Here is a 27859-nt window from a genome sequence, read left to right as displayed (position 1 = left end):
TGGCAGGAGGCGGCTACCGTGGAGGCTGGGTGACAACTACCTCGAGGGCCGAGGGAGTACACGAGCGTCCATCTCCATGACTCCACGGGTAAGAAGGGGCTACACCGTGTGCCCAGAAGTGCTCGTGTTCCGTCTTCCGGGAAAGGTGAGTTCATGTCGAGGTTCAGTGGGCCGCTGGTGCCTCCTCAGGACCCCGTCTCTCACTCCAGGTTTGGTGGCTGGTAGTACTGCCCCCACTTAGACGGATAAGGATGCGGGGGCTCTGACGCGCTCTAGCCCAGGTCCCCGGCCCGCGTGCAAGACAGCCGCTGCCTCCCCGAGGCGCAGGTGGTGACCACCCAGGTGCAGGGTGCGGATGGGACCCCGAGCACTAAGCCACTGGCAGGGGGGGGTGGGGGGCTGGAGTGCCTGAGGGCAGCTTCCTGGCTCCAGGGCCCCTCCCTTCAGAAGTCCCTGCCTGAGGCTGTGCTTCAGACTTTTACCAAAGTGAGAATTTTATGCTAGTAGAGTGCTCCAGGAATTAAGGCTGCCCCGCGCCCTGGCAAGAGCACTCCTCACTTTGTGACGGCATCCTCACCCCTCCTCACTCGGCCACATTGAGGCGGACACTGAAAGCTATGTAGGAGTTTTGCAGGTAGAGGAGTGAACATATGCGCCTTTTTTTTTTTTTTTTTTTGCAGGTAGGAAGATTATTATAGGGTGGGTTAAAAAAAGGTATATCTATCTTTGGGTAAGGGCCAGGACTAGGGCGAGGCAAGTGAGGCACTCCCCTCAGGCACACAAGGGTGCACCAAAAATCGGAGTCATTAAAAATAAGCAAGCAATATTTTAATGTAATACTTTACTTTTAAATCAAAATTAATGATAAACTAAATACTGACATTTCAAAACAGGATTCCTGGTTGTCTGTCTTTTGCTCCAGTCCCCCAGGACTCGGCAGAGCACGGTCTGTCGGCTTGTGGCCCCTGCCCCGCCCTTACACTCCACTTTATGCACAAGCCGTTTTTCTCTTCTGTTGTTTTTGCTTACTCTGTTAACAGTTGATCTGTTTTTCCCCATGGGATCTTGTGATGGAATAGAATGCATATATTTCCCAGTAAAATGTTTGGAAATTCTTGATTCAACAGTGTTCACTTCAAAGCAGGCCCTGGGCTGAGGGAAAAACAGTGGCTTCCATCCTCAGCACCCCCTGGACCGATACGCACCACAGCCAGTGGCTGAGGCAGGTGGAGGCAGCCAGGCTGGGTCCGCTTAGCTGGGGCCCTGCGCCCCAAGATGCAGGCTGGGCTGAGGCCCCACGGGGAGCCGTATGAGCAGCAGCTGCTCAGTAAGCGAGCTCAGAAGCCCCGCCTTAGCTCACCTGAGGGCAAACAAACACCTCGCCCCGCGAAACCTCCCAGGGCCAAGGGGAAACCCTGTCCCCAAGGGGAGTCTGGTCATCAGAGGGGCTGCCTACTCAGACCCACAGATGCGGGGCCCTGACCCAAGCTCCCCCGACCCTGTCCCTGGTACACAGGCTCCCACAGTGAATTCAAGCTTTATTGTCCACCTCCGCCCAGGAAAACATGCCAGGAGGGGCCAGGAGCAGGTGGGACAGGGGACGGAGGCCCTAAGAAACGGCCTGCCACGTTTCCCTGAGTGGTGCCCAGCCCCAGGGCCTTGGGGCTGGTTTGTGCTGCGGGAGAGGCCTCATCCCAAGGTACCCCTCCCCGGGGTCCCCAGGCACAAAGAGGAGGGGAGCCCCGCCGAGCGCCTGCCGGCGCGGTGACGCCCCAAGCTCACAGACCACGTGGCACAGCCCTCAGCAGTCCAGGCCGATGGACGCCAGCAGGTCCTCCAGCGCCCGCAGCTGCCGCCCTGCCTGCTCCATGGCGCTGCACGTCTGCGCGGCGCTGCCCAAGTGGAAGCGAATGTCGTCCACCAGCGGGATGGAGTCCGTCTCCTGCCGGGCCGTCACGGCCGCGGCCTCCTCCTTCACCGCCTCCACGAAGTCCTCCCGCTCCAGCAGCTGCGGACAGGCCGGCTCAGGGCACGCCCGCCGCCCACCCTCAGCCACCCCGGGCCCACGCTCACCTTCTCGATGACCTTGGCCATGAACTTCGTGCACTGGTCCTCCAGGCGCGCCAGGCCAAACAGCTTGGCCACGCGCCACACGCCCACCACGCTGTCCTCGTCCAGCAGCTGGGCCAGGCCACGGCCACACAGCTGCTTCAGGCCTGGCAACAGGTACATGTCGGCCACACTCAGCACGTCGTAGGCCAACTCGGGAGGCAGCTGCGAAAAGAACGGAGGTGAGGAAGGGCACCCGAGACTTAAGAATGGGGTCCACGGGCCGAGCCAGGGGCTCACGTTGCAGGCCAGCTCTGTCCCGAGCCCTGCAGCCAGAGCCCGTATTCCCCACCTGCCGTGGCAGGCACGGCCTCCAGAGGACGAGGGAAGCTGGGTGCAACTTTCACCCAGTCCAGGTGGGGGCACCTGCTTGGCCGTCACCCCGTTCTCCGGGAGCAGCTGTGACAGGGACCCTACAGCCCACTGACCCCTCCTGGGAGGAAGTGTGCTAACCCTGCCCTGGGCACTCACCACAGAGAAACAAGAAACAAACCCCCTTCCTCAGTCACCATATTACTACAGTGACCAGCGCGCACGCAAGCAGCGCACACCTGCCGCCGCCTCACTTGGGGCAGCTGCCTCGGGGCAGCCAAAGGGCCCTGTGGTGACCCCAACGCATCCCCACTGTTGCAGGAATTCAGGGTGACTGTCCCCGCCCACCCCCTGGCTGTAAAACTTGGGGACCTCAGATGGCTACACTGTGTCTCCAAGTGCCAGGTGCTCATACCATGAGTCTTGTCACTCATTCCTGCCCTGGAACCAGGACCCCTCCACCTGATAGAGAAGTTCACACAGGACCCACACTCCAGCCTCATGGAGAACAGGCCTCTCAGAGCCAGTCCGGACCTGGGCGCTTCCTCTAAGCCCTGCGGTGACATGGCCTGTGTAGCTCCCCCAACCCCTGCCCAGCACGCACACCTCGGTGTGGTCACTGTAGATGTAGTACAGCACGTGGGTGAAGACGGCAGGCGAGATGTCATGCAGGGTGATGGCCAGGAGGCCGCCTGACGCCTCCAGCTCCTCGTTCTCTCGGAAGTGGTCATCCAGCAGGGCCCGGAAGTAATCGCTGCGGCCACAGAAGAAGGCCTGTGGGAGGCTGGGCTCAGGGTGGGCCAAGACTTGTGCCTGGAGGAGCTGGCCCAGGGCTTAAGGTAGGGGTGGGGGTCCGGAGAGAAAAAACTTAGTACCTTGTGACAGAGGAAGCTGTAACCGTCCACTCGGAAGCAGACATCAGGACAGCTGCTGAAGCCGTCGCAAGGGAAGGGCAGCTCGCCAAGATCACCCTGGTGGGGGACAGCCGAGCAGGTGCCATCAGAGCAGGCAGGAGATGGGAGAGCAGCCGGCCCCGGCCAAGAGCCCGTTCTGGCTCATCCTGGCTCATCCTGGAGGACGACTGCTGCCCCGTGTGTTGACTTAGATACAAGACAACTAAAGCAAGCAGGCCAGCTCAGAAAAGGGAAGCAACTGGGCTCTAGGTTTAAACCGCATCCCCATCCCCATCCCCAGGCACGCCCCCTACCCACAAGCCCAGCCCAGGCAGGTGCGCTTACCCGGAGCTCGGGGGGCAGGGCACGGTCAGCCAGCAGGGCCAGGTCCTCCCGCAACCGGGGGTCTGCCTGGGGGGGCTCAATGGTCAGCACTTTCACACACGGGCCTGGCTTGGAAGCCACTGTGGAGGGGAGAACGCAGCTTCAGGGAGCCGGGCGGCCCGCCAGCTGCTGCCTGAGGCCCCGGGCCCCAAGGCCTGGACACACACACTCACACTTGGCCTCCAGGTCGCCGAGCAGGTCCCACAGCTGGCACTGCTTGGCCAGACGCTCACAGTCGCCGACATGCTCCACACCGACGTCCAGGCAGCCTGGGTATGGGTGCAGGGCTGGGGGGAGGCTCAGAGCCCGAGGGGGCCCTCGGCTGCCCCGCGGCCGTGCCTCGGCCCACCACCCAAGTTCTACAGGACCCGGGACAGACGAGAAGGGCTCCTCTGTGGGTGGGAAAAGCCAGCCCAGGAGGCAGCTGGAACCACCCTGCACCCCAGGGGATGAGCCCCAGGAGAGAAAAAGTGGCGCCAAAGCCACGTCTGGGTGTGCTGCAGCCCCTCCCTGCCCAGACCCAGGGCTCACCTGTGTACAGGTACTGCAGAAGAGCCCCAAAGGCCACGGGGTTGATCTGTAGGCAGAGACCGCAGGGAGACAAGGTCAGCGACAGCCGCTCAACACGAATTCCCTGCTCACCCTCTGCCCTCCCTATCCCCGGGAGGGACGCACCAGAGGGTGCCTGAGGACCACGACACTCTTGCCCTTCCATTTGGTGTCGAGCATGTGTGCAAAGTAGGTGCTGCGAGCACCCAGGATGCAGCGATGTGCCCGGAAGGACTTGCCGTGCACTAAGAAGGCCACGTCGCTGTGGATGCCCTGCTCCAGGAGGCTGGGGGCAGAGGAGGGGGTGCTGAGCAGTGCCGCCCCCCAAGTCTCCCCACTGCCGCCCCTCAGCCCCACACCGGCCGCGCCCACCGCGGAGCCCCTGTGCAGGGCTGTCTCACGCTCAGTCTCACCGCAGCAGGCAGCTGTAGTAGTAGTCCCGCCGCCGGTAGGAGGCCGTCACCTGCTTGTAGTCACGCAGGGCCCGGCGGATGGCCTCACTCTGGGCCCCGTAGAGACAGCGCTCCCCATCGAAGGTGTTGGCCTCGCAGCGGGCTCCTGGGGACGGCAGGGCTGCCCAGTCTGCAGGGCCATGGGGCTGCCCGCCACAGCTGGGGAGGGGCCTGGGGGAGAGGCGCGTCTCCCCCTCCCCCTCCCACCTACAGGGCCCGAGTCGCCCTGGGCCTGCTCGTGCCCCAGCATCCTCCCCACCGGGGCCCAGGCACACACCACACGCCACACAAAACAGACGGCTTGGAGGCCGGCCCTAATCTGTGCACTGGCGGTCTGGCGACACACCCTAGGCAGAAGAGTCCCCGTCCTCACCTAACTGAGGTTCCTGGGGCAGAGAGACATACACAGGTTAGCAAATGACGTCAGGTGCTCTGAAAAAAAAGCTAAGCAAGACGAAGGGTGACAGTGGTGGCAGCTGTCACAGGAGAGGCTGTGGAAGGTCACTGTGGCAGAGGCAAGGTGCAGAGACCTGAAATGAGTGAGAGCCATGCCAAGACCTGTGAAAGGCCTGCTGAGCAAAGGGAACAACAAGTGCAAAGGCCCTGAGGGGCACGTGGGGAGGCAGCAGAGGGCTGGCTGGGGCAGGAGGGGGAGCAACGCCCGTCACAGAGCAGCTCAGGGCAGGCCAGGTTCTCTAGCTCATGGGAAACACAGTGGGGAAGCCACTCAGTCCAGGAAGCGGGTCACACTGGCCGTGGGGCATACCCACTGTGGCAAGGACAACAACACACGGTAGAGGACAGGAGGGGCAGCCGCAGGGAGACGCTGACCCGGGGCTGCGGAGCTGAGAGGAGAACTGGCTCTGAGGGCAGAGCTAAGGGCACTTGCTGACGGGGTGCGGGACTGAGAGGGGATGCCAGGGCCCCTGGGCACAGCCCGCGTCCACCGCCCCACCCAGCCCTGCCCTGCGCACTCACCATTGGCTAGCAGGTAGAGCACCAGCTCTTCGTGTCCACAGAGGCAGGCATAGTACCTGAGAGGGAGATGGGCGGGGCAGGGGCGCTGTCAGGCCTGCAGGCCCCGCCCACCCTACCCACCCCCCTGCCCCCCGCCGGCACTCACAAGGGGGTGCTGTCCCACTTGTCCCGCACATTCACCTCCACGTCTCGCTGCTCCAGCAGGTACCTGGGCGGGGGAGGTCAGAGCCTGGGTCAGGATGGGTTTGGGGTCTGGAAAGGAGACCTGCGGAAGGGGAAGGAGGAAAAGCCTCCCCAGGTGAGGGCAGAGACCAGAGCAGGACAGGCATTTAAGGCAAAGGAACCACGAAAGAGTGTGGATGTGGGAGCCCCTGGGCGTCAGAGGCCCCAGAGCTGAAGAGGCTGAGCATCTGGGCTGAAGGCTTGAGGGAGGGAGAGAGGGAGGGAGAGAGGGAGGGAGAGGGAGGGAGAGAGGGAGGGAGAGAGAGGGAGGGAGGGAGGGAGAGAGGGAGGGAGAGGGAGGGAGGGAGAGAGGGAGGGAGGGAGAGAGGGAGGGAGGGAGGGAGGGAGAGAGAGAGAGAGAGAGAGAAGGGGGTGGGGCCCTGCCTCCACCCGAACCCTCGGGCTGCATGGGGTAGCAGGTTAGCCTTCCCAGGGCAGAGGGACTGGAGGTGGACAGGACGACCAGGAGACTTGCAGGCGTCCTGGCAGCGTGGAAACGAAAAATGGACAGATTATATAGAAGGCGGAAGTCAGGAAACAAGGCAGCAAAGGAGACGGGTGAGGGGAGACCACCAAGAATAGTGATGGACAGGAACCCACTTCGAGGAGACGCCCAGGTTGGATCTCAGACTGCACCACACTTTGGGGGCTACCAACTAACTCCCAGGTGTCACCCGACCCTGGGGAGGAGCCCGGAGAAGCTGCGGGGCTCAGGAAGTCCCCGACTGGCCCGGGGAGGGCGCTAGGGGAGGTCGGGACCAGGGATGGGAGAAGGAAAACAGGTGAGCAGCGCATCAGCAGCCCCTCCCCTCCCCGTGCGGCCCGCGGAGACGGCGATTGCAGCACCCGGGCTGCGTCAACCGCAATTAGGAGTTCCTGAACTTCTGAGAACCAGAGACTGGTTCCGGGCCACAGGCGTTCCCAGCGCGGGCTCCGCAGCTCATCAGAGGAGCCACGTAGGGGCGTCCCAGGCCTGCCCCCAGGGTCTGACCTCCGGGCCCTTCCCTTCTCTTTGCCCCTCTCCGCCTCCCGGGCGTCCGCATGGCAGTCCTCCCCTCCGGGACTCCCGGAAAGAGTCACGCCAGCACCCGACCCCCGCGGCCCCGCTCAGAGAGCTGCCTGGACCGGGGCGGTCCTGCTTCGGCGCCCGGGCCGCCCCCGTCCCCCACCCCGGCCAGGCGCTCCGCGGGCGGCCCACTCACACCCTCCTCGGGGCCACGGCTCCTCACCGCACTCGGCCCACGTCCCCCTTCCTGCAGCTGGAGAACAGATCGCAGGTGTCCATGGCGCGGACGTCCCCGACCCCGGCCCGGCGACCCCAGGGCAGCAGCGAAGCCCCGCCGGATATAAACACGCCGCGCCGCCCCGCGCCGCGCCCCGCCCGCTCCGCCCCGCCAGCTCCGCAGCGGCGCCTGGCGCCCGGAGGACCGACCCGGGATGCGCCCGCCCCGCCCCTCCCCTTAGTTCATCGCCCCCGCTTATCACACACGTTCTCCCCCCACTCCGCCCCCAAGCGCAAAAAACAGTCGCGCAGGCGGAGGCGCGGGGCCCGGCGTGCTCTCCGGGCGGCTTTAATGGGGTCCCGGGGCAGCCCCTCGGGGCGTCGGGTGGGGACGGGGATGGGGCCGAGGTGCGTCGTGAGTCGGGGGAAAGCAGGGACCCCGCGCCGAGGGCCGGGCGGGGCACAGCCCCTCACAGGTGCGTGTCCTCCTCGAATACGTCCGAGTCCTCGGGGTCGCGCTTGCCCCCCATGAGCGCGCTCCAGCCCCCCGGGCCGTTGACGGCGCCGCCGCCGTTCAGGCTGGGCTGCTTCTCCTGCATCTCCGACTGGCTGTCGCTGGCCACGTCCAGCGTGGGGTTGTCGTGGCAGCCGTTCTCCACGAAGCGCAGCTCCTCGCCGTGCGACTGCGGCGGGAGGGGCCGCTGGGAGAGCACGCCGGGCCCCCGCCGCCCCCGCTTCATCCCTTCACCGGTCCTCAGGCCGGCGGCGAAACCGCACGCAGGGAACCCCAGCGGACCCTGATGGACGCAGGCCCCTTCGGCTCTGGGTCCTTTCTTAAAATGACTACTGACCCTGCGCACGGAACAGACCCACGGCCTCCCTGACACCATCTGATCCCTCCCACCACCACCCACCCCTTCTAAAGGGACTCATGGGAAACAGGAGCTTTGTGCCCTGGCCCCTCCTTTGGGGGGAGCTGCCAGGCTGCTGGAGCCTCCCTCCTCTTGACCCCAAGACCCCAAGCCAGGGCCTGTCTGGTGAGGCATCCACAGGAGCCCAGGCCTGCGAGGCCGCCCGCCCCCCCAGCAGCGGCCCTGCGGGTGCAGCCAACGTCCCACTCCCTGCACCTCCGGCACCTAATGCGAGGCTGGCGCCCTGCAGAGGGCGACCGGGGGCCAGGCCCTGCACTAGCGCCCCACCCGCAGTCACCCCACGGCAGATGGGGACACTGAGCCTCAGATGTCTGAGCTTGCTGGGCACCCCCCTCACCGGCACCCCCGCGGCCCAGCCCCCTGCCCCACTGGGCTCCACGCTCGCTCACCACGTGTTTCAGCTTGGGCAGCCGGCGCTGCCAGCAGTTATAGAGCAGGCCGAGCACGATGATGATGACGCAAATGGCGCCGATGGCCACCAGCACCACAAAGAGCGTCCCGTAGTCGCCGCGTACCTGGCTGGCCCGGGCCTGGCAGCTGCTGGTGGTGGAGTAGTTCTGGATGCCAATCTGGGGGCGGGAGGGGCCCGGTTCCTTAGCCGAGATCCTAGGGTGCCAGGGCTCCCCACAGGGCCCTTGGGGTCGGAGCTCAGGGACGGGGAACAGGCTTGGAACAAGCTCCCTCAGAGGCCTGGCTGGACCTGTGCTTGGCGAGGACCCTGCCCGATCCCCAGCCCACGCTGCCTGAGGGCGCCTCCATCCCCAGACTCCTCACAAGCCCGAAGTGGCTCTGACCCTGCTACAGGCGACGTTTGGCCCTAAACCCACCTGGTGGTGGCCCTAACCCCCCACTGAGGTTGGCCCCATGCCGGCAGTCACAATCCACACTGTCCCCACCAGCTTGAAAAAGGACACGAGCAGCTGTGAAGCTCTCTCCTCACATTCTCCACCACACACCGCAAAGAATCGCAAACACAGCTTCTACCTTGGGGGGCAGGGGTGTCCCGGTATCATTATGGCCATTGTGGGCCAGAGAGAGTGCACGTCCTCGGCCACCCCCAGTCTCCCAGCTTCCTCCCTCTTCCCACTGGAGTGGTCACCAATGTCATTTAGCTGCCCAGCACCCCCCGACACTGTGGGTTGTCTTGAGTGGGTGGCCTTCTCTGGCCGAGTGTCTGCTCTGTCCCCACCGAGTCAGGCAGACACTCTCCACAATCAGCATCTCGGGTGGAGGAAAGCAGGAACGGCGAGGTGCCATCATCAGATGACAGGCGCCAGTGTGAGGGTGCCGTCCACTGGCTCCGGCGCAGAGACCTGGGAGTCCCCCTTTCTAAAGCCAGGTATTAGCTCTTCTTCCTGTGAACCACCTGTATATTTCCAGCACTTTCTCTATTCACTTTTTAAGTTATCAAGGCTCAGTTCTCCTGCTAGATTCACCACCAATGCACGTGCTAAATCTGCCCACTAATATACGTCCAAAGACCCAGCATGCTTTTCGGCCGAATCAGTCTGAATGAAACGTCTGGTAAAGCCAGAATACCCAGGGGAGGGGAGAAGCAGAAGGGTCCGTAAAAAAGGTTAAACCCAACTTTCCACAGCCCCCCAGTGTTCATGAACCCCAAGTCTCACAACTGGACCGGCCCCCCATGGCTACCCAGGTGGTGTAGATACAGCATCACGGTGAAAGGCCCAGGCTCTTGAATCTCTCGGGCCTGGTCCAAAGCCTGGCTCAGCCACACACTAGCTGTGCCATTTTGGGCAAGTCACCTCCCTGCTCTGGGTGTCAGCTCCCGTCTTAAATGGGGCACCTACGGTACTCAACAGGGGGCCTTATTTACTGCTTACAACCCCAGGGTGGTGCTCAGGGCCGGGTGAGAGAACCCAGTCTGGCACTCAGCACACTTATCAAAAAGCCGCAAACCACCACGGAGGCCACCCCCAGCCTGGCGTGGACTAGATAAGGAGGTGGGGCCCACCGGCACGGGTGTCTCAGCTCTGTCAACCAACACTGGAGGGCTCTCGAGGGACTTCCCTGGTGGTCCAGGGGCTAAGACTCCACACTCGCAATGCAGGGGGCCTGGGTTCGATCACTGGTTACGATACTAGATCCCACATGCCACAACTAAGAGTTCACATGCCACAACTAAAGATCCCTCATGCCGCAACTAAGACCCGACACGGCCAAATAAATAAATATATAAAAAACAAACTCAAAACACTGCAAGGGGCTTCCCTGGTGGCGCAGTGGTTAAGAATCCGCCTGCCAATGCAGGGGACACGGGTTCGAGCCCTGGTCCGGGAAGATGCCATGGAGCAACTAAGCCGCGGAGCAACTACGCCCATGTGCCACAATTACTGAGTCTGCACTCTAGAGCCCGCAAGCCACAACCACTGAGCCCGCGTGTCACAACTACTGAAGCACGCGCACCTAGAGCCCGTGCTCTGCAACGAGAGAAGCCACGACAATGAGAAGCCGCCGCATCACAACAGAGAAGCCCGCGCGCAGCAACGGAGACCCAACGCGGCCAGAAACAGACAGACAGACAGACAGATAATAACAAACAACAAATACTGCAGAGCTCCTGAGAACTACGGGGACTGATAAGGCCCCTGGATTCCAGTGAGTGGACGGGGCCTGGAGGACACGGGCTGTCCTCCAGAAGGGAGGTGAGGAGCTGCACTTCCTCCTCTGGGGAAGGTGGATCTGGAGTGGAGGTCAGCCAGCCTGTCTCCTCAGCCCAGGTCCCTGGGGCCGGCCAGGTGGGCGGTGGCCTGCCTGGGTCGCCCCGGGGCCCCCGAGCTGGCCCAGCGCGCGACTCTCAGTGGGGAGTGCCCGGTGACACTTTCTTTTTCTCCCCACCCACCAGGCTTCTGCACGATTTCCTGGCCAGACGTGGCGCTTCTCCGCCGTCCACCAAAGAACTCCGCTTACCCTCCAAGATCCCCTCGGGGGGCCCCTCCCTCTGCATCCTCTCCTGACCACCTCCCTCCATGGCTTGGGGCTGCGCCTGCTGTCGCATGTCACACGCACCGCAGCTGGTAGCTCCGTGCTCCTCGGGAGCTGGGCCTCGGAGACCGGAGACAGGAGCTGTCCAGAGCTGCTTCAGGCCGCACCCCGCCACGCAGGCCCTCATGCCTCAGGGAAGGCAGCCCCGCCCCAGAGTTTTAGGGGTGCAGGGAGCACGGCCGCACTCTTACCTCCACCAGGCTCCTGCGGATGTCGCCCAGCATGGAGAGGACGTCTTGAGTGGGCACCACCCCTAGGGAAACGCACCATCAGCACACCCTGGCCGCAGAGGGGCTCGGGCTCCTGACCCTCGGACCCCGTCTGAGCCTCCGAGCCTCACTCCCCAGCCTGGAGCCCACACAGACCAGGACCCATACCTGCTGCCCACCCGCTGGCCCCTCCCCCACCACACAGAGTACATGGGCCTGCGCCTCCCTCCCGACCAGGGTGCACTCATCCTCCTTCTCTCCAGAACCCAGGCCTGTGGGCGTCACTGAACCCTGAACCAGGGAGTCCAGCTGGGACTCAGCTTGCCCCCCCCGCAGCCCCCACTCACCTTGCTCGCCCACCAAGGTCATCAGCAGGTGCCGCTCCTTCTCGCTGGGCTTGCTCAGGGAGATGTGCCAGTCCCCGTGGCGGCTGCGGCCGTGGCGGGGCAGCGCCCCCTCCACCAGGGCCAGGAGCTGCAGCCCCCGGTGCCGCCGGAACACCTCCTACAAGGGCGGAGAGAAAGCCCCGCGTTCTGTGAGGGGTGATGCCCCCCGACCCCAGCCTCTATGCCTGGGCCCCTCTGACCCGGGAAAGGCCAGCGGGCTGCCCAGAGGGGCTGCTCAGGGACCTCTGGGGACCGCGGAGGAGGCTGTGAGCCTGGCCTCGGGGGACAGTGGGCACAGCAAGACCTGAGTCCACTTGGTCCCTGCAGGCGTCCAGGTGCCCCCTCCTGCCTTGGCCTCTTGCACTCACGCGGGGCCTGAGTGTCCAGACGTGTCATGTGACGGACGAGTATGTCGGGGGGGAGGACAAGAGAGTGCGCGTCAATACGGCCACCGAGGCGGGAGGCATCCTCCCCAAACTCCCCTCCGCCTGTCACTGGAGAGACAGGGCTCAAAGCTGGGGAGTCAAGAAAGAGTCTGCTGTAGAGAACGAAGGTGTGGACACCGAGGCGGGAAAGCTGGGGGTGGGGATGAACTGGGAGATTGGGGTTGACATATATACACTAATATGTATAAAATAGATTCTAAAAACAAGACGCCTGCGTCCTCGCAGGGTGCAGCGGTGCCCAGGACAATTAGCAGAGATGGCCATAATGGTAGACCCCTGGCCGCAGGGAGGGGCAGGAGAAGGGGAAAGGAGACTTCTTTCCCGTCTGACGCTCTTGTGCTGCTGAGATTTCCTTCAGCTTGTACACAGGTAATCCACACAACTTAAAAACAAAAGCAAGAGGCTGGCACTGAACAGGAACTCGGCATGGGGCAGGAGGCCTTGCCTCTGGCTCCCAGCCTGTCACTGTCCCTTCCTGGCCCGTCTGGGAAGAGGCCCTCCTCTGGCCGGGTCCCCCGACCCCTGGCCCCCAGCAGCCCCTCCCTCCTGTACGTGGGCTCCTGTCTCCAATGCTCCCAGCCGCGGGGCCGCGAGCCAGGTGTCTCTGCCCATGAGACACAGGCGTCTCTCCAGGCCAGCCTTGTGGGCCCTCCTTTCTGCTGGGGCCCAAGCTAAGGAGCGTGGCTGTCACGCTACTAACGTGATGAAGGGCCTTGTTGCCATGGCAAGTGCCCAGTGCAGGCTCTCACGAGCGTTAGGCTCAGCAGCCTAGGAGAAGCCTGCTCAGTTCCACACCTGGGAGAAGGCTGGTACCTGGAGATGGCCCGAGCGAGCAGCTCGGGAAGCCCCAGCTCCTGAAATGGCCGCTACCGTCCGTGTGTGCGTGCAGGGGAGGGGCAGCCGTGCCTGAGCCCTCCTTGGGGCGGCGCCTCCCCGTGTGTGTGTGGGCTGCAGCCCTGTGCTCCACCACCTGCGCACACCCCCCATTTTCAGGGTCCAGACATTTGCCTGGCTTAAGCCCTAGACCCACAAAGTCAGTTCTGGGAGGGTCTGATGACTAGGTATCTCATACATTTATTCTGTAGATGGAAAGCGAGTGTTCGTGGCTTTGGAATCAAATATGGATTCAAATCTTGGTTCTGCCATTTATCAGCTCTGTGACCTTTAGCGACACACTGTACCTCTCTGAGCCTCAGTTTCCCCATCTGAAAATGTGGGCATCGGTCCTAAATCCGTGGGCTTACTGTGAGGATTGAAAGGACTTATTCAGTCATAGGTGCTGGGACGACTGGATATCTCAGCAGAAAAGAAAAAACATACCTGGACTCATAGGTCACACCATACACCAAAGTCAATTCCAGATGCATTTCAGATCTAAAGCTTTTAGAAACAAGCATGGCCTTGGAGTAGGCAAACATTTCTAAACTGGACCCGACGAAACCACTAACCACGAACGAAAAAACTGATAAGTTGGCGTATTTTATGATGACGTTTAAAAAAATTAAGAACTTCCATTTATCAGAGGGTACTATTAAGAGGGTGAAAAGGCACCCCACAGGGTAGGAGAAAACATTTACAATATGTATACGAGACAGAGGTTTCATATCCAGGACATATGAATAATTTACAGACATCAATAAATAAAAAGTCAGATAACCCAGTCGATAAATAAAAAGCCCTATAACCCAGTTGATAAATAAGAAGTCAGATAACCCCGTCGATAAATGAGCAAAAGATCCGATGAGGCACTTGACCAAGAGGCTAAAACACACATGAAAAGTTGTTCAACTCTGCTGATCATCAGGGAAATGCAACGTAAAACCACCAAGTGATGCCACCACGCTACCCACCTCGCAAAACGGCTAAAATGAAAAACAACACCGGTGGCCGGCAGACACGGCAGCCCCAGAGCACCCAGGCGCTGCCGCAGAGTCACCGGCACAGTCACCGTGGAAAGTCGCTGGACAGTATCCAGGGAAGGTGAACGGACGCATACACGCTGACCCCACGGCGCCACCCGCTGGAACGTGCCCAAGATGTCACAAAAAGACAAATACTGTGCGATCCCACTAATATGAGGGGCCCAGAGCACTCAGGTTCATAGAGACAGAAAGTAGAAGGGTGGTTGAGAGAGGGGTGAAATGGAGTTGTTTAATGGGGACAGAATTTCAGTTTTTGCAAGATGAAAAAGTTCTGGAGATCTGTTTCACAATAACGTAAATGTACTTAACACAACCGTACACTTAAAAATGATTAGAATGATAAATTTTGTTAGATTTTTTTATAATTAAAAAATCCACCATAAAAAATAATATTGACTAATTAGGTGGATGTCAAGTATTAAATGAGAATAACAAACCAGACAAAAACAGGGAAAGCAGAATGAAAGCATTTAAGCTTCTATGTGTTCTTTGGGAAGAGAACAGAGACATTAACTTTAGACTTCATTGTTCAAGTATGTGCACCCCAAACTCCAGAGTCTCAAGTCCCCATAAAAGCCATGAGAGCTCCCTGAAGAATGTTGATTCCGTGTCCGGGGAAGGGAACATTCAAGAACAGCCTGGAACACCCTCGTGCACAGAAAGCAGGGAAACTAGCAAACACTAAAGGTTGGTCAAAAGGACTCAGAAGCCAACTCTGAGTTGAGGCTTTCACTGGCCAAAGATGGGGCTGTAGGCAACGCAGGCTGCCTGCCACTCAGTTCCACAAGGATCAAGTCTTAAGCCATTGCAGTCGCTGACCTCCACTCTGAGAGGGATGCAGGACGAAGCATTCTGTGTCTGGATATATGGGCCCCCAGAGAGTTAAAACGTATACTAAGGAAGAATGGCATTGACCCCAGATTCCTGCATTGTCCCACACACAGAAAAGCACTCAAACCATTAACTGAGACATCTGGTCCTCAAGGCCAGCAGTGACCTTTCCCTGAGGTCTCCGCTGCATGCATCCCCTTCACCGAAGTTCATATGTATCCTGGCTCGTCCACCCGAGAGGCTGTCTCCCAGGCCACCGTCCTCAGTCAGACACTGAATGAACTCGACTCGCAGCCCTTACGTCGTGCTTTATTTCCAGTTAACAGAGTGAGGTGAGCATCAGTAAGACTAATAACTGCACTGCCCTGGATTAAAACACACCAATGATGTTACAACCTGTCACTTTATAAAGATGCTGGGAAAAAGAGAACACCTCGTTGGTCACTTGTGGATTAAACGTGTGCATGTACTTTCACTTTTCTACCAAACACACTAAGCAAGAATGAAGGTTTTTTTCTTTTAAGGTCTAAAACCACAAAGACAAAACCACAACAAAACAGCAGAGGAGACAAGAGCCACAGCATGTGATCACCGGAGGCGGATGGGTGAGTCAGAGTTTCCCAGTTCAGCAAGCCCGAGAGAGCCAGACGCTGAGCCAGGCGGGGAGAGCTGGGGAGCACCCAGACTTCTCGCCCAACTTGCCAAACGCTCTGGATAAGCGGCACTGGCTCCCTCTGGGAGAGAGAATGGAAACGGCACCAGCACAGGACCACACTGAGAGTGTGTTTAAGAAGCAATGGACCCCTAGTTCCCCCTGACACCGCACAGCTGACAAACATCCCTTCTCCCTGCAGAAGACGGGAAGCTTGTTCTTTAATGATGGTAAAATAGAGGGTCTCTGACCTTGAGGACACCAGACCCAGCTGTGGGAGGGGCTCACACTGCGAATGGGTGCGGTGAATGAACTCACCCATCAGGCACATGCGTCCTAACACAGCAACACAGCCCTCTCCCAAGCTGCTCCCAGAGCCCTGGCGGCCAGCCCCATACCCTCCCCGAAGGACAGAAGTTCCTTTTTCCAAGAATCTAATCACCCAAGAGGAAGGCCCTAAAGACACTCACATCAGAAATTTTCAAATGAAATGGCCCGGCCAGACCACCCTCCCGAGAAGCTACAGTGAAGCCCACCCCCAGGCTCAAAGCTTCCGAACAGCTTTTGCTGGCCCTCCTTAAACAGCACCAGACAAATGCCGCCAGACATCTGAGGAGAGGATGCTGGAAAATTGAGAACAAAACTAACAAATGGGGAAAGCGTCCCGTACAGGGAGAAAACAACTCTTCAGAAAGCAATTTCAATATCCTCATCGAGAGACGACATCACACACAGAATCAAAAACGGAGGGGGGCAGGCACAAAGAGCCCTGGGGATTTAAAAACCCGAGAGCCCTCTTTTCTCAGACGTTGGTGGGAGCTGGCTCCCCCCAGGGGGTCAGGCCACCCACCCCGGCCCGGCCTGCCACACCAGCACTCACACAGTCCACGTCCTCCGCCATGTTCAGGATGATGTAGTTCTTTCCGGCCAGGTTGCTCCAGTCTTTGCAGATCACCTGTGCAAAGAAATAAGAAGGGCATCTGGAGGGAGGGTGGACGGAACCCAGTGAGAAGCTAGGAAGGCGAGGCCAGGCATGGGTGTGACAGCTGGGTGAGAGCAGACAGCCTCCGCAAGGTGACATGCCCAGGACCCGGCCAAGGTTCACCAACCCGATGTCTGGAGGGAGTGGAGGCGGAAGCCGTGTCACAGGGGCCCGGCTGCAGGGGCCAGCCTGGAGGCTTTCGAAGGCAAACTCGTGTAACGTTCTGAAGGGCAAACAGTAGCATGCCTGGGGGCCAGACGCACAGCTGACCACCTGGGACCCTCCTTTCCTTTTGGTGTCGGGGCGGGCGGGTGAGGAGGAAAGCAGGGGCAACTGCACAGTGGTGGGGGGCGTGGAGGTGGGGCTGGCCAGAGCGCTGTCAGCACCCACCCTCGGCGGCTGTGACGAGCAGAGGGCACCTGAACCCATGGCTACTGGGCGGGGGTGCCGAGCCTGTGCCCCTCAGTGTGAAGAGGATGCCCGCTGCTGGGCCACGAGCTGTGCCCCCCAAAGTTCTGCCCGGGATCCACCCGCTGTCCCGGGGCCCGGCAGACCTCTCCCCATGCCGCGAGCTGGGCATGGCCGGGCAGCCCGCGAGCACCCTCCCTTACCTGCGTGGAGTCCCAGGGTGTCCTAGACGGAGCGGCGGCGGGCTGCCCTTCCTGGGGCAGCTGGCTGAGGGTTTCTCGTCCCACGGCAGCAGAGGAAGGTGTCAGCTCCGTGTCTCCAGGAGCCAGTGAGAAAGAGGCTGAGGCTCCAGGGTGCGTGGGGTCTTCGTCGGAGGCCTCAGCCCCGCCGGGAGCTTCTGTCTGAGGGAACGAGGCCGGGGACGGTCCCTCCCCCGGCCGGCCGGCCAAGCCAGCTGTTTCCGCAGTGGCCTCCTCACTGGGCTCCCGAGGGGCCTCCAACTCTAGCCTGTGCCCTGCGGCTGGCAACACCGTGCCCCCTGCCCCCCAGTCGGCCACATCCTGACCGCCCAGGGTCACTGGACTTGGGGCGACTGTGGGCGGGGAAAGGCTCGGCTCCATGCTGCTCCCCACCTCCACACCCGAGGAGGCCTGGTCCCCAGACTCTTCGTGCCGGTGTTCGGGGGCCCCCGGGGTCTGGCTGCTGACGGTGGGAGGAAAGCCGTGGACCTGCCTTCGGGGTTCTTCTTGGGATCTGGTCACAGGCAGCAGCTGCTCCGCCTCTTCCTCCTCTCCAGGGACCACACGCCAGGGTGGCTCCACCAGGCTCATCTTGGGCAGGGGAGACGGGAGGCTCGCCCCCTCTTGACTCTGGCCCGTATCCTCTATGGGACCAGCCTTCTCAGTCAGGTCTGGAAAACCGTAATCTACAGACAGAGATGGAGAACTCATTCACGAGCTTCATCATTCGTCAATTTGCTGAGTACGTGCTGAACGGATGATAAAAAGAACCGTGAGACCCTCAGGGGAACGGGGGGGAGGTTGGACAGTTGATCGTGTGGGAAATAGGAGTGGATTGGTGGGGACAGGCTGGGGGGACAAGGGCCAGGCTGGTCCTCACTTCCTTCATGGGAATAAAATGACACAATTCTGCCACTTAAGTCCCATGAACACGGGAAGGTGCGAAGCCTACACGCTCCCCAGAAGTGGCCCCGCTAACATCTGGCGCACAGGGTCCCTGCGGTGCCTTGTCTGGGCTCTCCCCGGGAGACCCCATCACGACCCTTCACCCCTTTTCTAATGGGCTGGAGTGGGCGTCTTCCAGGTGAAATCCCCCAATGAAGTCTGAGAGCCCTGTGATCACAGATGACCACCACTGTCCCTAGCCAGTGCTCTCATTCTGTAAATCAGGTCCCGACTGGGAAATGCAAGATGCTGGGAGAGCAGAGAGGGGCACTGGCTGAGCCCACCCAGCGTCTGGAGCCTTCCAGCACTCACGGGGCCACTGCCGGCGGGTGGAAGGGGAGGTTCCTCTCCCTGCCATCCCTGGAATGACACTGTGAAGCAGAATACGGAGGCCTCCTGGAGACCAGGACATCTGGCTTCTCAGCGCACCCCAGGCCCCGTCAGGGTAATGACACGTGAAAAGCATGGGCCAGTTTTGTTGGAAATTCATTCAAATGTCAGAATCTGTATCTAGGTAACAACTGTTATTGGCTGCCATTTTGTTTCACAATAATAAATATCAAAGACAGTTCTGAGATACTGCGTAGAACTGCGGGGCTGGGGAAGCCTCAGGTGCTGACTGAGCTGCCCATTCTCCTCCTCCCAAATTTGTCAAATGACAAATTGTTTTTTTTCACTGTCAAAATGAAAGTCTAAAAAATGTAGATAAATTTCTGGGAACATGGAAAGCAGATGAGATCATAAGATCAGATAACCCCTCAGCCAAAATTAACAAAGAAAAAGTCAGCAGTGGAGGAGGGGGACTCTCTTTCCACCAGAATTAAGGAGAGAGACTAGTGTGGGGTTAGCAAGGACACAGAACAGAAAACTCAGGGAACACAAGATAATTTTTAAAATTCTAATGAGTATTCTCAGAAAGACCTAAAAATACTGCATCCCTAAAATAAGAACAGGCTAATAAGAAAATGAAGTAATCTTCAAAAAAGTAAAGTTCTTGGAGACTGAAACTCGATTGTTTAAATGTGAAAATTCGATAGAACAGCTAGAAGAAAAATCAAGGAAAAGTCATCAGAGCAAAAGCAAAAGGAAAGAAAAGCTAAAAGATATAGGTGATCAATGTACGAAGTCTAGCAACTAGCCAATATGATTTTCAAAAAGATAGAAATAAAATGGAGTAATAGCCAGACAAAGTTCCCAGGCCTCACAACATGAATCTTCATGTTGGAAAGGTAATAAACAAAGTGAATCATAAAAGACTCACACCTAGCCTCATTCTCACAACAGTCCAACTCTCAGAGGGCTACCTATAAAGGAACAAGAAACAGATTATCAAATCATCATCAAGTTTCTAATTAATAACACTAGATTGCAGGAGGGAAAAATGTGTTCAAAATTCTGAGGGAAGCTTATTTTGAACTGGGAGTTTTATACCCAACTGAACTATCATTCAAATGTGATTACAAAATAAAGACACTGTCATGTACGTAAGGATTTAAAGGTTTTCTTATCCACAGATTCTGAAAGAATGAATTCAGGAAGTTCTCCAAGAAATCCAAAAAGACATGGGAAATCAAGAAATATAAGAGAAATGTCATGAAAATCAATCTCAGGACAGAAGCTGGGAAGCAGGGCTAGAGAGCAATTATTCAAATTAGAACAAGGATCCAGAGGGCTCTAAGAATTATTACTTTTCATAAGAAAAAGTATGATTTTTAGAAGCTGAATGATCACTGAACTCCCACTATAACATTTAACTGAATAATTAAAACAGTCCACCCCCCCCCCCCTTTGTTAATTACACTCTTCAGGGCAGCAGAGACTTAGTAATTTAAGATCTTCCCCTCCTCCACCCCTGCACACATTCTGAAGGGAAGCTGACCTGTTCCCCACACAGGGCAGCTGGGGTGAGGCCTGCTGGTGGGACAGTGACCACAGAACTGCTGAAGAAACCCACGACAGCCCCTAAAACTGAGCAATCTAGTACCACCTGTACAAACATGGAAGAACAGTCAAGACTCACAAGACACCTGAGGAAAGCCAGGCTCAGGAAAACGCACGAGGGTGAGAAAGCAAAGCAACTGGCCTCTGAGAGAAGGGCTAATCTTGTCAACAAAGAAGCGCTTTGAAGAGCTGATCATTAACCTCTTCAGAGATTCGAGAGACAACTACACCATAGAACAAGGAGAACAAAAATGTTTTACTTCAAGAGAAGTAAGAACTTTGTAACAGACCTGTTTAAAACTGAAATGCAAAATAAAAACAGGACTGAAATGGGCTGGCTGACCGCCTGGCGGGAACCTATGTAACAGAACGTCAGATGGGTGTCTGGGCAATAAAACATATAAAAAGCCCTTACAATCGTGCAATTTCATTCTTAGAGGATTAATCTGACAGCAACGCACAAGAATTAGATGAAGGAGGGGATGGAAGAAGGCAGAGAAGAGTTAGGGGCTTGTCGCAGTGCATCAGGAGAGATAAATGGAGTGACAATAGTGGAAGTGACGAGACAGGAATGGATGCAAGAGCTGGCCCTGGGGCAGAGGCAGCTGGCTAACGGGAGGAGGTGAGCACTGTGGGAAGAGCCATTCCATTAACAGAAACAGTGAAATCCAGAGGAAAAGGGCACTGGACACCCTCAAGAAGCGGTGGAAACAACCAGCAGCTCAGAGAGAGCCTGGGCCATGGCAGAATGGCGAGCCACTGACCCACAGAGTCCCACGGGGGCGGGACAGTCCCCAAGGGGCGAGCTGACCAGACAACCCCTCTGCTCACCCTGACGCTGACCCGTGCCAAACACGGGGGTCACAGTGGTCACGCTGTTGGTGACATGATCTGGGAGCCAGAAGGCTTGCCACCACCTTGCTTGTCTGAGCAACGGCAAACTCCTCAGCTACCCTGGGCTTCAGTTTTTCCCGAGACAAATGAGGATGCCCATACCTAGGATTTCTAAGGCTCTTTCTATTATGGATATTCTAAGCTTCGGAGACACTTTTGACACATGTGCCTTATAAAAATAACACTGAAGGCAACCACTCGTCTACTGTCCTAAACAGCATAAAATAGGAATCACTAGGTTACAAGCTCCTCTGGACAAGCAGGGGGACCTTCTTCACCTGTGTCCCCAGCACCTAACACAGAGCCTGGCGGAGTGGACAGGAGAGCAAGGCCTGCTCGCTGAGCCCGTCTCCCACCTTCCACGTCCCGCACCCAGGGTGTCCCCACAGGGAGAGAACAGGGCCTCCAGTCACGATGCAGAGTCTCCTTTACGATCTGTGTCAGCTCCTCTCCCCTCTCCCTAAATGTGACCACTTCCAAACCATCAGCCCTGGACTCACCATTTCTGCACTCCTTTCTCAGTGAGTTCACTGTTTCTGAAGACTTTATCTATTGCCTCAACACTAAAGTCTCCCAAATTGACATCTCCCAGCAAGCCTCCACCCTTTTCCAGCCTCTCGTCTCTGGTGACTGAACAAATCACTAACTGATGCTCACTGGTGCTTGGAATCAGCAGCATTTTCTTTTTCTACTTTTTCTTACCACCTCACAGCATCCAAAATTATTCCTTTCCCTTTTACTGTGTGATTTCAGTTTCACTGCTTACCAACTGTATGGCCTCGGTCACGGAACCTAACGTCCACGTGCCACCTCTTCCTTACCTGTAAAACAATGAAGAGTACGCAGCACACAGGGCTGTGGTCTGGATTCAGTGAGGTGAAGCTGGGCACCAGCAACGGGACAAACACCCCGTTAATTTAAGCTCTTCCTCCACCTCCTCCTCCTCCACTACCAGTATTAAAGGAACGTTCGCATTGTTAAATCGCAAGAGAAAACAGCAGCATTCTGGAAGTGCGCTCCACAAAGGAGGAGCACAGTAAGCACCTGAGTGGGAAGCCAGGATCCAGGAGAGAGGCAGGAAACAGCCAATCACCTATTGACAAGCCTGCATATGATCCGAATATGGGAAATGCCCCTTACACCAGAAATGAGCACTAAGGGGACGCCCACCGGGGGCACAGACTACAGAAGTGTGACAGGAGGTGACACACAGGCAGCTGGGGGACAGACCACGGTGGGATGGAAACGGTGGTCCCAGGGGAGTGGATCCGAATGTGAATGTAGACTAACAAGCAAAGAAACTGAGCCTTGTCCGAGAGTAACCGCGCGCTGATGAACTGAGAAAGAAAAACCGTGTATGACATTCCTTCCAAAAATGCAGAACCTGAATCTAATTATGAGGAAACACTAGACAAAACAAAACTGAGAAGTCTTCTACAAAATAACTGGCCTGTCTCCTTAAAAAAGCAAACATCACAATCCTGAAAGATGGACTGGAGTGTTCCAGAATAAAACAGACAGAAGACACATGAGAACTAAATGCAGGACATGATCCTGGACTGAAGAGCGAAGTGGAAACAGTAACTTTTTTTTTTTTTTTTTTTGCTACTAAGGACATTGCTGGGAAAACTGGCAAAGTCTGAATAAAGTTTGTAGTTATATAACAGTATTGTATCGATGTCAATTTCCTGATTTTGATCATGGTACTGTGGTTTGGTAACAGAATGTCTTCGTTAAGAAATACACACTGAAGTACTTAAGGGTCAAGGGGAATTTGCCTGCAACTTACTGTCAAGTGATTTAGGAAAAACTCTCATATATACATCCATATATACATACACAGAATAACAAAGCAAATGTGACAAAATGTAAATAATGGGGGATCTAAGTGAAGGGTATATGGGAATTATTCTTGGAAGTTTTCTGCAAACACAAAGTTACCCACCAGAAAACAGAGAAGGCAGGGGACAGGGCAGGCTGTGTGGACTAACAGTTTCTGACCTCCAGGAGAAAGGAATACAGGAGCACAAGGCAGGTGAACAATCCCAGTGGGGAAGAAGCGGAGCGTTCGTCCCACTCAGGTGTCTAAGGGAGGAAGACCAAGATTCCAGAGGGTAGCGACCTTGGAGGAATGAGGAAGCCTCAGCACTCATCTTGCAAGGACCAGGAGTAAAATGACAATGGAGGAAAAGGAGAGGGATGGAGATGGGCAGAGTGAAGAGGTGGGAGAAGGGGACTACTGGGAGGAGGGAGGAGGGGACTGGAGCGGGTAGGAGGGGACTAGAGGGGGGGAGAGGAGGGGACTGGAGGGAGGGAGGGAGGAGAGGAATGGAGGGACAGGGAGGAGGGGACTGGTGAGAGGGGGAGGAGGGGACTGGAGGGAGGGTGAGAGGATTGGAGGGAGGGGGAGGAGGGGACTGGAGGGAGGGGGGAGGACTAGAGGGAGGTCGTGGAGAAAATGCACCAGAAATTGCAGGACGAAGGGAGGGAATGGGTCTCCTCCCCAGGCGAGGTGGCCCCTGCCAGCGCTCCCGTCTCCAGGAGCAGCATCAAGCATGGCCTGATGCCCCAAATCCTGGACACCAGACCAGACACTTGTCCACTGACAGCCCCGTGGACATGGAGAGTGGTGCTCCATCCTGCTAGTAGCCCAGGCTTTGCCCTCCTTTTCCACCTGCTTCAGGCGTTGGAGTAGGGTTCCACAAACCCCAATAGCCTGTCAGGGACAAACACACCACATATCTGGACACAGGTGTGAGCAAGCAGAGATGCCCAGGAGACACGTTCGAGACAGCCTGAAAGCAAGTCAAAGCCTGTCCCTGTGCCCCAGACGGCGGTCACAGCGGGGGCAATGGAGAGACAGTAAAGGTCCCTCACAGAGCAGGTCCCCCAGGCGGAGGCTCCAGCTTGGCCTCAAAGGGTGGAGGGTCAAGGAGTGGCCACGCTGCCCGGGGCTCAGCCAGCCAGGTGCCCTCACTATCCCTGAGATGCCAGAGGCCCACCTGGGACCTCGTCCAATGCACCCGCCCCATCAGCTCCCCTGCCTGAAACACTGGCCGACAGTGCGGGGAGCAGCAGCACCCCCAAGTGGCTCCGCTGGAAACGACATCTTCCCCAGAGCCCTGGGGGACATCAGGCCTGCGCATCCCAGAGTGGGGCCCTGTGACATCAGCAGGCCCACAGACCTGCTTTCACAGATGCAGAGCAAAGCTCAGAGAAGGGATGACACTTGCTCTGCGTGGTGAGGCCCAGACCTGTTGCAGCTGTGAAGCTGCCAACCTCAGGTTCTCGTGTGGTCGAAGCCAGTCTCTCAAGACCCGTTCCCGGTCAGCCAGGCAGCGCCAGAGCTAGCTTCAGCTGACGCAGCAGCAGCGTCCCCTTGGTCCCGATCCTCTGAAGCCGGGCTTCGGTCGCCAGCCTGGGTGACATTTAAGAGCCAGGGCCAAGCTTCAGAGTTCTGCAAGGGGGGCTGGAATTCTGGGTGACCGGCCCGGGGGCTCCGCACAGCCCCCACTCTGGAACGTGAGGCTAAAATGAATGACCTAAGGGATGCACAACCCTGGGCCCACCGAGGCACTCTTTCCTCCCCTGAAAGTCACCTGCAGGTTCTGCATCCCAGAGCTCAGCACACAGCCAGGCACACGGGTGTGTGCTGAGGTGTAGTTGTGGCGGGACCCCGAGGAGTCAGGGTCCTGACAGCAGAAGGACCTGGGAGGTTCCCTGATGGGCCTTGGCCCTTGGCCGAGGCATGGCGGCATTGCTATGTTACTTTAATGGTAACTCAATAGAGCGAATTTCTTATTTATCTTTATTACAACACAAATAAAACTGTACAGGCTGTAAATGGCAGAATTATGTATGCATAAGGGCAAATTATTCGCAAGGGAATTTTTAGACAACGTCTAGAAAAATGGGCTGCAATCTTCTTCAAGAACATGTCTTGGCCTCCTTAGGGAGACATTTCTGTGTCATTGGCTTTTTTTCTCCCCGATTTCCTTAAACCCAACTGGGATGGTTCGCTTACAACTTAAGCCCATTTATGTTTTATCTGCTGAATGAGGAGAACCTGGGAAGCATCTTCCTCAGGGGGAAAAAACCCTACATATTCTCTTAGTTGCCCCAGTTTAGCCTTCTTTTCCTGGGGCTACATAACCGTAATTACTCCTTATTCTCAACCCTTCCCCTTGTCATTTATCTCCTCTTGTGAAAATTCTGGATTCACCAGTTTTAAGGGTGGTCATGAAATCAAGAGTAGGCATGCAGTAAATGTTTGGTGAAGGGACTGTTAAACACTAACCTGAGGCTAACAGATCAGAGGGTAAAGGAAGATCTCTTAACTCACCCAGTGTCGGCACGTAAGCTGCGTCTAGGCCTTTTTGTTTTTCTCTTAATCTCACTACAGTGCTGGCTTTTGTTCCCTAAATAGATCATGTCGCATTTTTTTCCTGCTAATGTTTCACCCAAGTTTTGTAGGTCTTTTTCCCTTTTTATCAAGGTTGCACCGGACGTTATTTCTGCCTTCCAGGGTGGCCATCCTCTCATGTGACCTTCGGCCTCAGCTGAAACGGTAATGAACTGATTCCTCTCTTTCAGACAAGGAATTAAAACAGGCATCAGGGCCACTGGCCTTGAAAGATCACTTTAAACATCCCTTTAGGTTAATGTCAAATCACTGAAAACTGTCCCCTGAGTGCAACACGCAAGCCAGTTATTCAACTGAGTGTTAATATTTACAAAAACATTCACAAAATTCACAATAGATTTGTATAAAACAGAGGTGCAAGGGAAGCTTCCAGTAAATTAAACATGACTTTTTTTTTTTTTTTTTTTTTTAATTTATTTATTCATTTATTTATTTTTGGCTGTGTTGGGTCTTCGTTTCTGTGCGAGGGCTTTCTCTAGTGTGGCAAGCGGGGGCCACTCTTCATCGCGGTGCGCGGGCCTCTCACTGTCGCGGCCTCTCTTGCTGCGGAGCACAGGCTCCAGACGCGCAGAGCTCAGTATTTGTAGCTCACGGGCCCAGCTGCTCCGTGGCACGTGGGATCTTCCCAGACCAGGGCTTGAACCCGTGTCCCCTGCATTGGTAGGCAGACTCTCAACCACTGCGCCACCAGGGAAGCCCTAAGCATGACTTTTTAATGGTCAACCTCAGTAGTCATCAAAGAAATGTAAATTAAACCAGATGATAAACCTTTTGGACTACCAACCTGACAACATAGGAGTGCACTTAAAGACCATACTCGGTACCGGGTGAGCGCGGGAACAGGCACTCCACCTGCTGCGGATGGGAACAGAAATCGGGCCACAGTCTGGAGGGGAAAGCACGAACAAAAAGCTGTGAAGACAAACACCCTGATCCTATCACTTGTCTTCCAGAAACGCACGCTAAGACAACAATTAAGGAAGCTCATGACGATTCAGTGTCAAGGATTCTCATCAGGGCACGGCTCATGGGACATCCTGCTTTCCCATGGCAGGGGCAGCCCGTCCACACTTGGGATGCCAATTTGGCCTCAAAGCTGAGGCTGGAGAACTGTGTTTGCTGCCTGGGAAAGACGTGCGTAAGTGAAACCGCCAGATCTGTACCCTCGAATTCCATTTTTCATAAAAGCATATCTTATCTGTTTCTATATGGGTAGAGAGCCCAGTAAGAGACACACCAGAATGTCACTGTGCCGAACTCTGGGTTGATAATGGAGTTATGAATTTTTTTTTAACTTGTTGCGTGTTTCTGATTTTCACACAATGATACTTACTACTAGTGCAAATCAAAACTATGGGGCTTTTTTCGTTTCCTTTCTTTTTTTGGTGTCCAGGTGAAGTGCTACTGCCAGGAAACATGCCTGAAGTGTGGGCAGTGACCCGGAAGGTCAAATCATTGCATAACAGATATGACCCAACAAGACCGCTGTACTGAAACCATTTCCACACCCCAGCAGACAGCTGCTTTGATGATCTGGTTTCCACAAATTCACTCCAGATGAACAGTAACTGAAGTACCGTGAGGGAGGAGCTCACACAGAGAAGGAGCGGGTCCTGAAGCAGACACCTCAGAGCTGAGAGCCACTCTGCCACCAATCACCCACACAACCTCAAACCACCCATGAGCCTCCCTAAGCCAGTCGCCTCCGCCATGAGACAGAGATACTCAGGCTGCTTTTACGGCTGCATCAGGTCACCCTGAGGGAAAAAAAAAAGAACTGTATGTGACGATGACTGAGGAAACATAAGCACTTAGGAATGTCCCTACTCAAGGCCATCATTTCATCCCCCTTTCTGTTAATGGCACCTTGATTCTCCTCTGGGGAGCCCTCCTCCCCTCTTCTTGGTCCCAAAGTGTGGGGCCGTGGGGACTCGGGACCCCGATTAGACCAGACCAACGAGCCTCCACCTGAGTCTTCCCCAGAAGTGCTGGGGCTGCTAAGTGACAGGAGGATGGCAGCAGAGTGATGGAGGGCCTCGCTCAGCTACCACAGAGAACGACCACCTAAGAGTGAACCGACGAGGGGACGCAAAGCACGATGCACTGAGGCAGCTTCTGATGCCGTTTCAACACCTGGACCCCACCTGCCTGGGCCGGAAACAACCGATCCCTTACAAGCCGATACACACCCCTCTCTCACACAGGTCTGTGGGCCTGTTTGAGTTGCGGTTGAAGGACGTGCCAATCCCAGAGAGTTATCTCTTGTCCTGTAGCACACTAGGTAGCTTGCTCACTGGGAAGAAGCTGCACGCAGAGAATGTTACTAAGGAGACTGGAAAGTGAAAGGGGTGAGGCGGCAGCAGGGCAGTTTGGGATGGAGAGATAACCTGGGAAACTACTCCAGTCACTCACAGTTCTCCATGAATTAAAGGATCAGGCTTCAGGCTGGCTTGATTACCTGGGAGAGTGGTGATTTACGTTCCATTTCTTTTCCCTACTTTGTAGAGACCACTCTTCCCACC

The 27859-nt window shown here is 56.7% G+C and overlaps 2 protein-coding genes across 15 annotated transcripts in view; both read right to left on the bottom strand.

The window, feature by feature from the left end:
- Window positions 1-811: 811 nt before the first annotated feature.
- Window positions 812-7278, bottom strand: ABTB1 (ankyrin repeat and BTB domain containing 1). Of its 13 annotated transcripts, none has more exons than XM_032648959.1 (13): window positions 7129-7278; window positions 5823-5885; window positions 5678-5733; window positions 4661-4805; window positions 4374-4533; window positions 4230-4275; window positions 3872-4090; window positions 3660-3778; window positions 3297-3392; window positions 3028-3195; window positions 2074-2274; window positions 1787-2008; window positions 812-1154 (listed from the first exon to the last, which is right to left on the bottom strand). In XM_032648959.1, exons 1-12 carry the CDS (start codon window positions 7182-7184, stop codon window positions 1802-1804), a joined length of 1536 nt encoding a protein of 511 aa, XP_032504850.1. In that variant the 5' UTR covers window positions 7185-7278; the 3' UTR covers window positions 812-1154; window positions 1787-1801. The 13 variants fall into 13 exon arrangements, with proteins under 13 accessions (XP_032504850.1, XP_032504854.1, XP_032504856.1 ...); XM_032648963.1 differs by adding an exon at window positions 5073-5085 and having other exon boundaries at window positions 812-2008; window positions 5823-5942; window positions 7129-7259; XM_032648965.1 differs by adding an exon at window positions 5073-5085 and having other exon boundaries at window positions 812-2008; window positions 5858-5942; window positions 7129-7259.
- Window positions 7279-7439: 161 nt separating this feature from the next.
- PODXL2 (podocalyxin like 2) overlaps window positions 7440-27859 on the bottom strand; it is a 32223-nt gene continuing 11803 nt past the window's right edge. Inside the window, exons 3-8 of one of the 2 annotated variants that reach the window (XM_032648956.1) lie at window positions 17099-17820; window positions 16386-16460; window positions 11616-11772; window positions 11251-11312; window positions 8443-8622; window positions 7440-7804 (exon numbers count right to left, since the gene is read on the bottom strand). In XM_032648956.1, the coding sequence (XP_032504847.1) occupies window positions 7592-7804; window positions 8443-8622; window positions 11251-11312; window positions 11616-11772; window positions 16386-16460; window positions 17099-17820 (1409 nt within the window). In that variant the 3' untranslated portion in view covers window positions 7440-7591. The remainder of the gene's footprint in view (window positions 7805-8442; window positions 8623-11250; window positions 11313-11615; window positions 11773-16385; window positions 16461-17098; window positions 17821-27859) is intronic. The other variant, XM_032648957.1, reaches the window with a different exon arrangement.

This window comes from Phocoena sinus, chromosome 11, assembly GCF_008692025.1.
Source record: "Phocoena sinus isolate mPhoSin1 chromosome 11, mPhoSin1.pri, whole genome shotgun sequence".
NCBI lineage: Eukaryota > Metazoa > Chordata > Mammalia > Artiodactyla > Phocoenidae > Phocoena > Phocoena sinus.
The sequence above is the reverse complement of the archived record's forward strand: the minus strand, read 5'-3'. Positions and strand labels throughout refer to the sequence as shown.